The 12,157-nt window shown below is 38.6% G+C and overlaps 1 protein-coding gene across 4 annotated transcripts in view; it reads right to left on the bottom strand.

Annotated features, from left to right (window-relative positions):
• Positions 1 to 1,712: 1,712 nt before the first annotated feature.
• Positions 1,713 to 12,157, bottom strand: part of LOC105380576 (phosphatase and actin regulator 1) — a 68,054-nt gene continuing 57,609 nt past the window's right edge. For all 4 annotated transcript variants that reach the window (XM_038118140.2, XM_038118141.2, XM_038118144.2 and 1 more), the window contains 5 exons: positions 11,312 to 11,494; positions 9,644 to 9,771; positions 8,982 to 9,121; positions 5,891 to 6,027; positions 1,713 to 5,185 (listed from right to left, as the gene is read on the bottom strand). In XM_038118140.2, coding sequence (XP_037974068.2) covers positions 5,170 to 5,185; positions 5,891 to 6,027; positions 8,982 to 9,121; positions 9,644 to 9,771; positions 11,312 to 11,494 — 604 coding nt within the window. In that variant the 3' untranslated portion in view covers positions 1,713 to 5,169. The remainder of the gene's footprint in view (positions 5,186 to 5,890; positions 6,028 to 8,981; positions 9,122 to 9,643; positions 9,772 to 11,311; positions 11,495 to 12,157) is intronic.

The raw sequence follows: 12,157 nt of genomic DNA, 5'->3' as shown, positions 1-12,157 counted from the left end.
TAGGAATAGCTTTTAATATTTTTTTTCTCTTTTATAGCGTGTCGGTGAAAAACACTATAGAGATCAATCAACCAAGTGTAGCTACCTAGGTAGTAGCTCTAAGTGTTTGTCGCCGTGATGAAAGAATGGGCCACTCAGATAAGTTGTCAGTCGCTGACTGCCCAGAGTGCGCCGGAGAAGGACTAATTTAAGTTACAATACAGTTGATACCTACGTCTCTAGAGGAGGCTGCACTTTTCGTGGACCCCCGAAATATACATAAGTATAAGTATTTCCTATGTAACAAAAATGGAAAGTGCTGGGATTTGGAGAAAAATGGAGACGGCGTAAAAGTATATCTTCCATGATATTCTAGTGAATATAGTTAATCTGATCAAGACGATAAGTAGGAGAAAAGAGGCCTTTGTTCATTTGTGGCGTGTGTGTGTTTGTTATCATATGATGATGATGATATTAGATAGGTACCTATAGGAATAGGTAACTGTAATCATCGGCAGCTAGCAAATTCTTACCATGAAGACGAGAAGTATACTTATCATAAATCATATTAAATATTTATGTTGATATCGAGCCAATAAACACTTTGAACATGGAATCTTATTGGAATACAAAAAACGACATCATAGAATCTGACAAAAGCATAATGTTGGTAGGTTTATCTAAAAGCTATCATTCTTTGGAACCTACAATTAAATACATCCACCGTTTAACCAAAACAATTAATTAAGCAACCGCTATTAAAAATTTATAAAATATTTAAATTAATTCCAATATCATAATTACTGGTTTCGAAAGCTTACTAAAAGCTCAACGAGATAAAATTTTGTGAAGGTACTGCAACAACAATAATACTACCTGTTACTTTTAAGTTTATTTTAAGTTAAAAAGTGCACCCTATAGGTATATGAAATATCCTTATTCTCACTGGCGTCGTCGTGTTACCGGAAACACCTAACCGGTAATAAAATTGCATTTTAATCGAGCAACCGTCGCGGCACATGCTCTGATACCCTTTACTTCATTAGAAATAAAACCCAACTAACTACTTATATGTAAATAAAAGCTCCACATACCTCGGATTCCCAGGAGTCTTTGACATTTCTCGACTTAGTCTCCTTCATGTTTGCAGATCCAGAGAATGTCATCGCAATATCATTTAGCACTATTGAACTTTATGCACAGTAGGTCACAGGTCACTGTCAACACTGCAGTCACAGGTGGAGCGGACAGCTCGTGAGTGCGCGTGTACTCGTGAATCTCATGATGAGCGTGCGCAGTGCGAACGCGCGGGGGGCTGAACGCGGACTGGCGGCCGCCGGTATCCAGCACGCACTACAGTTAACTTTCTCCCGACCCAGTCGCGCGGCCATAAGCTAGCGCCATCGAAAGTCGCCAGCCTCGGGTCAAAGCCTTCATTAATATTTCATGCGACTCAAGGAACTAACAAAGAACCGGCCGTGTGGGATCAATGCGCTTGGTGTTGTGGACATTACTGATGTCCACGCTGTCGATACCTATATTAGAGATATGAAATGAACATACCACCATTTGCGCATTATGTATGAAGCGTATTCTACCATCGGCTGTCTCAGTGATAAAATACCACCTGTTTTTCAATATGATCCATTTATTATTACCTATACTTACTTAATTTTAAGTTGTTAAAGTTTTTTTCTGAAGGTAAATGGGGTGAGAAGATAAAAACCAGCATGTATAAAACTTAATGTATAATCATGATATTTACAGACTTATACAAAACAAGAATTATGGCTATTATAAAATATACTTATTACAACATGTCATTGATATTTTACACAATATAAAATAAAAGCAACAGTAAACAGATTACATTGGATAGCAATACTCGTTATAATAGCACAGAAACTCACGATATTAATAATGGAAATTAAAAGAGATTCCATAATTTACATAATAAAATTATTTACATAATAATGTTTATCGATACAATTGCTTTTTGACAATTTCTACTATCATACATAATTCTAAGTTGTTTTGCCATGTGTATATGTATGCCTTACGCAACAATTTAGACAAATATTTTAAAAATAATTTGCAATTATGTATGTCGTTATATAAAACAACGCGAGTATACGAAGAATATTCAGTAGTTCATACGTTTTAGACGCAGTAAATAATTATGTCTGTGAATTAAAAAAATCTTGAGTTGAGTGAGTTACATTCCTCTTATTTTTTATTCCAACAGATTGTGAAATGTAGAGAATGAAGTTATTTCATAGAAATCATTGGAACTATTGCTTCTCGAGGCATGCAGCTTCCATGATGTATACAGATACCATGAGTTGTTATATCACTGCCTTAAAACCCAAGTTACTACAATAACTCGATACTAAACAAGACAAGTATTCAATGATATCACAATATTTAGGTAATCGATATTAATAATTATGTAGGTATATAAACAAATATGTACAACATTATGTGATGTCCAATACACTTTGAATGTAGTTAATCGTCAACCATGGCAATGTGTAAGCTAGCTAAAAGAATTTAGTTGAGCCTTAAATCTTTGGAAATTCTGAATCTCTTATCAAATATAATATCGATAAACCTCTACATATTACCTTAAAAATTGCAAATCTAACAAAATTGTTTAGAAAAATAAGTCGTCATTTGGCTTCGACTTTATCTATAATGGAATGGTCTCAAGAATAACCATTATCCTATTATCATTATTTGCAGCTTCTGTTACCATAGTTCGTCACAGCTCCTCACGCATCCACTACCATCACTGAACCACATTCTCTCCAATTGACTCAATTCTTCAACAAGTCAGTCGTCACACACCGGATATACAAGTTAACATGATAATATTAAAATCTTATCAAATCCCGATACAGTTATTATTAAATTTGGGATAGTTAATGGCACCGCTACTGAACAATGATAATTGCTTTTACAAAAGTGTAATTTTTATAACACCCTATCTATAACAGTTAAATTACAACATACAAATGATTTCAGTTATAAAATAATAGAACTATTTGTATTTTAGTCAAACTACGTACAACACGGCACAGCAGGATTATTGCTGTTGGTTCGCAACGAGTTTCAAATTAATAAATACGACCACACATACGTACATATAAAACTTGTAATCTCACAAGGCGTGTTTTGTTCATAAAACAGCTAGAGCTTATCTCAGGTCACAATACAGTTCGTTTGGTTCGCGCCTAACTCTAGGTTCCTCTAGTCAAGCAAGGCGGCCGTGCTAGCCCCCCAGTCTGGGCGGCTGTGCTAGCCCCTCAGTCTCGGTGGCTATGCTGGCCCGCCATGGTCACACACGTCACAGGATGGATGTAATTAAACCTATCTATTCGTATCATTGTACAATGTACAAACATCCAACGCAAAATAATGAACTCTGTGTAATAAACAACAGTGGTTTGGTGCATTTACGTTACCGTGTCACTCCCTGTACTTTGAAAAATGATTACTAAAGCGGTAGGTGTGAGCAAAAACAATAGCTTCTTAAATATATCTCATTTCTACAAGCTACGCTAAGGCATTTACAAAATGTCTTTCTTACATGATTGGAACAGACGGGCTGATACACTACAGGCCGATGACCAAAGAAAAGAACGTCATATCTAGGTCACAATGCTGTCAATATAAGGAGCGAATAATATTGCTATACATCAGTACACTTAATTCTAGTGAAAGTACAGTGGGAAAGGTAACATGTCCCTTTAATAGATAATCGTAAAAAGTAATAACAAGCACGTTGTAACAAGAGGAACGTGTATTTCATTATTCTTATTTATCATTGTACTGATGGCTACACCCACTACAACTGAGACACATCGAACGAAGCTAATGATATGAAGACCTACATTTATCTCCAAATTAAAGTTTACATACAATTGTCAGCGAATCAATTTTGAGCATCTCGTACAAACAAATGACTTCATTAATTCTTCTACAAAAGGAATACAGCAAAACTTTCATATACAACTATGTACACATTGAGATAATGCCGTAAACATCAACCATTATCATTTTAATATTCGTAGTAAGTGAACAAAAGTATCGCCAGTGTTACCTCCATTCTCAGGTCAGCCATCGCTCGGGCGCAGGCATAGGTGTTATATCAGATAATAACTTTCCTAACATTGTGTGTGACTAATTGATTCGTGCATTATTGTACAGTATAAAAAGTAACGTCAGTATTATTGCGCCTGGAGAGGCCATCACTACTACACTACGACTACACATTTATTGTTATTCTGCACAGCATTTGGAAGCGCTCCAAACAGAACACTCCGATAACTAATAAAAAGAAATGGTAACGGCTATCTGAATACATACTCCGACCCGATATAACACCTATTCACTGCACGACATAGTCTTGCGGCACCCATTAAACCCGTACCAATAAACTTTCTTTTGTCAAATCGGTACTTTATACTTCTGTAGTATCCATTATGCAAACGCAAGAGTATTTATGTAAAATAACCAGCTGTTGTGTCTAAAATAAGCTGTATTGCTTTATGTTATACAAAAAAACACACTTAAAAGGTATAAAGTCATACAAAATCCAAAATATCATAGTGTAATACTTAAATGGTTATTTAAATTGTGACGCACAAAATACAGTAGTTCTATGTGAAATAAATATTAATAATTGTTTTCTAGCTTAGTGACTACGCAGTTAAAAGCTAGCAATATAAGAAATCACAATTCTGTCGCCGTCGCTGCGCCGTCCGGCGCCGTGCCGGCTGCCCGGTGCCGGGTGCCGGGGGCCCGGTCCGGCCACTCCACACTCTATCAGTATCACTAACCTTCGCGAAGGTCAATTCAAAGAATGTATAGGTACGCTTACAATACGTTAACTTAACATTTAAACGATATAATAATAAAAATTGTACTCGGCGATAACTACGATACGACAATAAGTAAATTTAAAACAAGATTGCACTCACGGTCCGCATGTAAAAGTTTAGAGTATAGTTCGAAAGGTAGCTTAACGTAAATTTAGAATGTTCAACACTTTACCGTGGGGGGGGTTGTGGTAAGTAATAGTCGTCGGTGGTGGGAGGCAGGGCCGCGGGGCGCGGGGGGGCGCGGGGGCGGCGTTCAGGCGCTCGCGGCGCTGCACAGAGAGTCCTGCCCGGCATCTACGCACGGCCGTCATGGTCGATGGAACCTGCCAGAGTGAAGATGTATCATTATTGTTGTACTGGTTGAATGAATAACAGCAAATGAGTAAATAAATAAATATATCCCCATATGTATTTCACGCATAATGGCCCACCTTAGAGGCTAAATGCGGCAAATCTGCTCGCCATGATACATAGAAATAAAAATATGTGGGATGTCCCCACGGTTCACACACGGCCATCCACTGTACACTGCCGACAGTGTTCATGACATAAATTAATCATGGGGAGCTATAACTGCGAAGAAGATATTTATTTATATAAGCGACGCTATTGGTGCTTTTCCATTCGTGCTTGAGTATCGCAATCGGCCATAAATGTTTATTGGTCAACTTTCGGGGCGTGTTCTTATAGCTCATAAAAAGGAGTGCGGTAGCCGATCCTATCACCACGATGGCAAACCCTAGTATCGCTATTTCAGATGATGATGATGATGAAATCCTGTTATCCCTCAACAATGACATGGGCCTCGGTCGTTGGTGCAGGCTGCACCATTTAGCCTCGGCTGGGACGACCTGGAAGCTGCCGCGCAGGATCATTGATGATGGTTAACAGGATTTCATCATCATCAACATCATTTATAATAGCGATACTAGGGTTTGCCATTGCCTTTTCAACTGACCGCCTGCAGGTGGTACGGGGCCTATTACAGATGGCCAGTATAAATCTAGAATCTAGAACATGTAGTGTACCTGGTGAGATGCTTGCTGTCCTCGTGCACGGCCATCTCCGAGCTCTTGAACTCGTTGAGCTCGCGGCGGATGGCGGCCTTGTCGCGCGGCGTGAGGCGCGTCCACGGCTTGTCCGCGCGCCGGTCGTAGTCGTGCGCCTGCGCAGGGTCACAAATAATGCATTAGTAAGTTATTTATTGCTAGATTTCCTTTCATATCTGTGGGAATTATGGGTTGAAAAGTGACCTATGTATGAACTGAAACTGTCAACAAAATCCGTTCAGAAATTTTAACGTGAAGGAGAAACAAAAACAAACATAAATACATTTTTTTGTGTTCATAATATTAGTAGGGAGGGTGGGAAAGGCCTCCTCCATATGCTTTGCTTTTATTTAAGAGGTGAATTATTCACAGTATTCTTGGCTATACAGGCAGAGGGCGCCACCAGTCTTTTATTTGAAGCACCATACTATGTGCCAATTTTTAATGAAATTTTTGCTTTAATAACAAGATTAAAGACTCGGCTAACAAATCTAAGGCCATTTGGAATATTATTAATAACGAAACGGGGAAGAATCGAACACGCGAGACTAATTTATCTTTAAAGGTAGGCAATGACATAATAACATCAAATGACGAGGTGGCGAGAGTCTTTGAAGAGTTTTTTACGAACATTCCTTTAGAAACTACTTGCAACCTAGATTCTTCAGCTACATTAGCTGAAACCCTGATGAAGGAGAACGCACCTTCAACCGATAAGGAATTTAAATTCAGATATATTAATACATTAACTATTATAAAAACATTTAAGTCCTTAAATATGAAGAAAACTGAAGACTTGTGGGGAATGTCAGTTAAATTTGTTCTTTCTATTATTAATAAAATCGCCCCAATTTTGGCTAACATTTTTAATAAATGTATCGCTGAAGGTGTGTTCCCAGATCTTATGAAATTGAGTAAAATTATACCTCTGTTCAAGAGTGGGGATATGGAGGACCCTGCAAATTTCAGACCTGTCTCGGTTCTTCCAGTTTTGAGTAAAATATTTGAGAGGGTCATACTCAATCAGATGCTTTTGCATTTCAATGAAGCTCGATTGTTTCATAGCCAGCAGTATGGTTTTACAAAAGGCAAATCAACAACCGATGCCGGTACTGCGTTAATTAAGCACATATTTGACGCCTGGGAAGACCATCACGATGCTATTGGAGTCTTCTGTGATCTGTCGAAGGCGTTTGATTGTGTAGACCATCAGACTTTAATTTCGAAACTGAGATACTATGGAATAGGAGGAAAGGCTTTAGATTTGATAGCTTCATATTTAGACAAGAGGCAACAAAGGGTCGATATTAACAATACTAAATCACAGGGGGCTCATGTAAAGATAGGCGTCCCTCAAGGATCTATTCTAGGACCATTTTTATTCCTCATTTATATTAATGACTTGCCTTTTATGGTTGAAAAATTGACTAATATAGTTTTATTTGCTGACGATACTTCTTTGCTTTTTAAAGTTAAAAGAAGTGAAAATAATTTTTATGAAATTAATTCTATTCTATCTGACATACACGATTGGTTTACCGTAAATAATCTTTTATTGAATTCTAAGAAAACGAAATGTATTAAATTTACACTGCCGAATGTTAGACAATGCGATACTAACATTATTCTAGATGGGAATAAATTGGACCTAGTTAATGATACTGTCTTTCTTGGTATGACTATAGATTCAAAGTTGCAGTGGGGACCTCACATTGCCAAATTGGCTGGAAGGTTGAGCTCCGCAGCTTTTGCTGTACGGAAAATTAGACAACTGACCGACGTTGAAACCGCCAGATTAGTTTACTTTAGTTATTTCCACAGCTTATTGTCGTATGGCATTTTGCTTTGGGGTAGAGCCGCTGATATTGAAACTATATTTGTATTACAGAAAAGAGCCATCCGCTCTATATACAAACTTGGTTCCAGGGATTCGTTGAGAGAACTATTTAAAGAAATTAACATCCTTACAGTTCCATGTCAGTTCATTTTTGCCAATTTAATGTATGTACGAAAGAATATTTCCACTTTTGATACAATTGGCAGTAATCATGACATTAATACTAGGAACAAGCATAAGCTGGCTTTTCCAGCGATGCGTCTGGCGAAAGTTAATAAATCGTTTTTAGGGTACTGTATTAGATTTTATAATAAGCTTCCAACAGAAGTTGCTCAAATGCCAGAGAATAAGTTTAAGTGTTACATTAAAGAGAAACTCAGTAAAAAAGCTTATTATAAAATTGATGATTACTTAGAGGACGTTAATGCATGGCTGTGATAAGTAGTTAGCTCTGCTCATATTATTATAATAATTATTATTAAGCTTATATGTATTGTATACCAACTAAATTGTTTTAAGTCTTTTTATTGAAAAGATGGCTCAGGAGTTTCTTGCCTCCGTTCTTCTCCTTAGACAGAAAGAGCCCCCCCTTATCCGAACGGAGAGTAATTTGTAAAAATTGACGTTCATCAGAAAATTTTATATTTGTACGATGAATAAAAAAATTTGACTTTGACTTTGACTTTGACTTTATTTATACGGAAAGTTGTGAGGTAGGTCATACTAATCTGAATCAGAGATAAGAGGCACGCCCAACTGGGCATTTATCAGAATAAAAGATGCCCATAAAGTTATGTAATGGCCGAATATATGATTGTCTAATATAATATCCGCAGTAACCATGCCAAGCTACTGAATATGCCAGCCCTTGCCAAGATATGATTCAAATGGGTGTGTTTAATAGTCATATGTTACTAATCTATGGGATAATTATTTATTTGAGTAGTATAAAAACCCCTTAAATGTACCACATGAGGACTTCAGTGCTTTCAGTGTCACAATACTCTTCTATAGTAGAGTATTAAAATAATATGAATTTTAACTATGATGTTGAGGTTGTGACACTCCTTCAGAGGGGCCTAAATATAATATATTAATAGTTATATGTATATTCATTACATGATTGCATTACTATTATGATGTTGGTGAATAATAAACATTACAACTGCAAAACTTTACCGTCAACTTTTTCGAAGTCTTTTCTTAAATGCAAGGTATTATAAGAGTGTTTACCTGCGTGACCTCGATGTAGTCGCTGAAGCGTATGATCTTCTTTTCTTTCAGCTCATCAACAGTGGGCCGGAAGCTCAGCTTGCGCAGCAGGTAGCGCTTCTTCTCTTCCTTCTGTTTCTTCTCCTCAGCCGGGGATTGGCCTGGGGATAAGAGATTTAGAAGGTTAATGCAACGGAAAATAAACTAATGTGTTCATTGACAATGAGGCTTGCCTTACGAGTAAGTTTGGCAGCGATAGGCGATAGCTACTGGTTCTGCAGGCTATGTTTTTTACCTGTATATAGTCTAATTTCTGGTCCCATTCAATAAGATAAATTCTCCGGCCGGCGGTTAAATCTCTCTAGAGTCTCTAGCAAAAGACATCATTTGAGTTGATTCGATTGCAGATTATGCAGATCCTAGCTAGATTATACTTGACAGATAGTGATTCAAAAAGGAAGGCCAGACGGCTTGTTTAGATTTGGCCAGTGGACGATTATTGCCGCGCTGCTGGACCTAATAAATAAATAAATAAATTATGTAGTAGTGTAGGCCTCTCACAAAAGGCATATTACATTGTCTTCTCAGCATTCCTCATTCATTGGCGATTACTGACTCCCCAACCACTCTCACACCAAACCCTAGTCCAGCTGTTGTGCTTTTCAACAAGAAGAATAACTTACTTTTCAGTATATTCCTCTCGACCAGCTCCTCGGCGGTGGGCCGCATGGAGAGGCGGCGGATGAGGCGCGCGCCGATCGCCTCCCACGACTCCTGGCGCTCGCACTCGCTCTGCACCACCAGGATGTTCCTGCAAACATGCGCGAGGTGACGTTAGTGGGAGTTTTATACTCATAGACATGAAGGAAATATTGAGGTGCGTGTAAACGACGCGGGGTAGCGCTAGCAGAACCAGGCAGACTGCGGTAGGGTAATTCATTGATTGACGAAAAGGTTCTGGAGATTTTGAGAGTTTGACAGACAGGAATAATGTAGCAGACAGGTACATAATTATTTAACTGTTATAGAGATACATAGGTATTAATAATTACCCCACAAGTTCGGATTGGCTAGCGCTAGAACGCGTCTTTGTTTAAACGCACCTTTAAACTCGAAGAGTGAACGACCGTGCTAATGTCCCGTACAAGTCTCGTCCCGTGCACAAAACAAACATATCGATAGATACAGCACGTAAAACAACAAAGAGTTAGGTACACTCACTTTCAGCAATGAAAAGACAGATATTAGATCACACTGACGTAACTTTCTAGTAGGCGCGCGCGGCGACGCCGATTAAAAACAACTGTCCCTAAACCGAGCGCACTGCCAGCCGGCCGACAATATCTAATTATTGGCCAAAGCATATGCGAAGCTGAAAATGTTTTCATAATGCCCGATTAACATAAAACTCTTGGCTGCAGCCCAGTAACCAGCATTCTGGATCAAGTTTAATTAATTTCAATTGTATTTTTTTACCCACGCGCCACTTACAGTGTTAAATCTCAAAGAGATAACGCTTTTCGCAATAATTATAATAATATGATATAGTAGTATAAAGTGGCGGCAATTTTTTATTTTCGATTCTTGTGCCAAATAGGAAATGGGGTTATTCAATATGTCGATCATTCATTCGGGCGGTGTCATTGTCAGTGCCAAGAGCTGAGAGAAACGGGAAGAGATAAAACGTGCGATAACAAACTAATGTTTGGGCCGGCGATGCGAACTGAAATAGCTCCCGGGGCACCGCGCCGGTCGGTAGTACGCGATGCGATCTTGACTCTGTGTTCACACTCACACATAACAACTCTATGCAGTTTATTTGGAAACGGTCCATTGTAATTGAAAAAAGACACTCTTTCAAACGATTAAGTCCACGCATAATTTTGATCTGCATAGTCAATGCAGTGTTTCCAGAATGATTAGTATCAATCAGCCAATCACGTTATTTTAAATAAATGTACCACACACTCAAGGACGCAGATGATGTTGTTTATGTTACTCATAATGTCCCTCTTCAGTGGGACGTGTCTCGGCACCGCTGGCTTAGCGCTTGTAGCCGCACAGACTATAGGAAGTTGGCGCTTTTTTACGGGCGAGATACTGTAGGGAAACACGATGGTTTTAGGACACTACGCTTACGGTACTCCATTGAGTATATAGTATATGAATGGATTGTAGTGTGTAGGACATAAAACATCTTCGAGAGACTATAAAAAATATGTTCGGGCTACCGAAAGGCTGAGTAAATTAAATAATAGACGGGCATATCTTGACCATCAACCCAAAACATCCCTTACAGCCACCCACACTCAAAACTACCCCTTAACCTCCACACCATAACTTCCACTCACCTATTAATAAGCTCCTGTCGGTCGGGCCGCAGCGCCAGCTTGATATTCAGGCTCTCCTTCCGTGCCAGCTTGGCGGCCTGGCTCTCGTTGTCGCTCGAGTACTCCGGGCCGCGGTATTCTTCCTGCCAGGGTCGCGCGTTCTCCTTGTTCTCAGCCGCGTTGCCGACCCGCACTGGACGCGTGCTGTGATTGGTGGAGATTTTGTTAGTGTGGTACAGGATAGGTGAATGTAGAAGCCGTATTAGTGGTACGGAACTAGGGTCACAGATGCAGAAAATAATTAGGTACTCCTAGAAACTGTGAGACTGTGAAAACTTTAATCTACATCCGTGAAACTAGTTCAGTCTGACATATCAAATTTAAGGATGCTGAGGTTTCATTCGAAGGTTCAGATATCAATGTGTCAAAGAGGTGATTTAATGTGCAACAATTTTGCTTGATAGTAGATGTTTCCACATTGATATTGAACCAAAACATTAACGATCTCATAAAATAACTTTAGGCTATGTAAGATTGATTTATCAAATATCTACTTCTAAATAGGGAACACCTAGAAGATTAATACATTCAGAAGAAATGTCTTGTAAACATCGATTTTGTATTTCAAGTCGAGCTTTTCATAATCTGAAGTTGCAAAAGAGCTTAATCTCATTCAGTTCAGTTATCTGAGCACTTGAACTTCAGAGCATGAAGTGGAGCTGTCAAGAAATTCAACATTAAACATACATGCAACATTGAACACTAACATAGCATTAAAGTAGATATGGAAGAGCATAACAGATGTAGGAATTGCAGCTTTAGACTACACGGAAACATTCGTTAAACAAGATTGGTTTCTGCACTTAA

Source organism: Plutella xylostella, chromosome 10 (genome assembly GCF_932276165.1).
Source record: "Plutella xylostella chromosome 10, ilPluXylo3.1, whole genome shotgun sequence".
Classification (NCBI taxonomy): Eukaryota; Metazoa; Arthropoda; class Insecta; order Lepidoptera; family Plutellidae; genus Plutella; species Plutella xylostella.
Note: the sequence above shows the minus strand (reverse complement) of the source record. Positions and strands in the feature narration are given on the sequence as shown.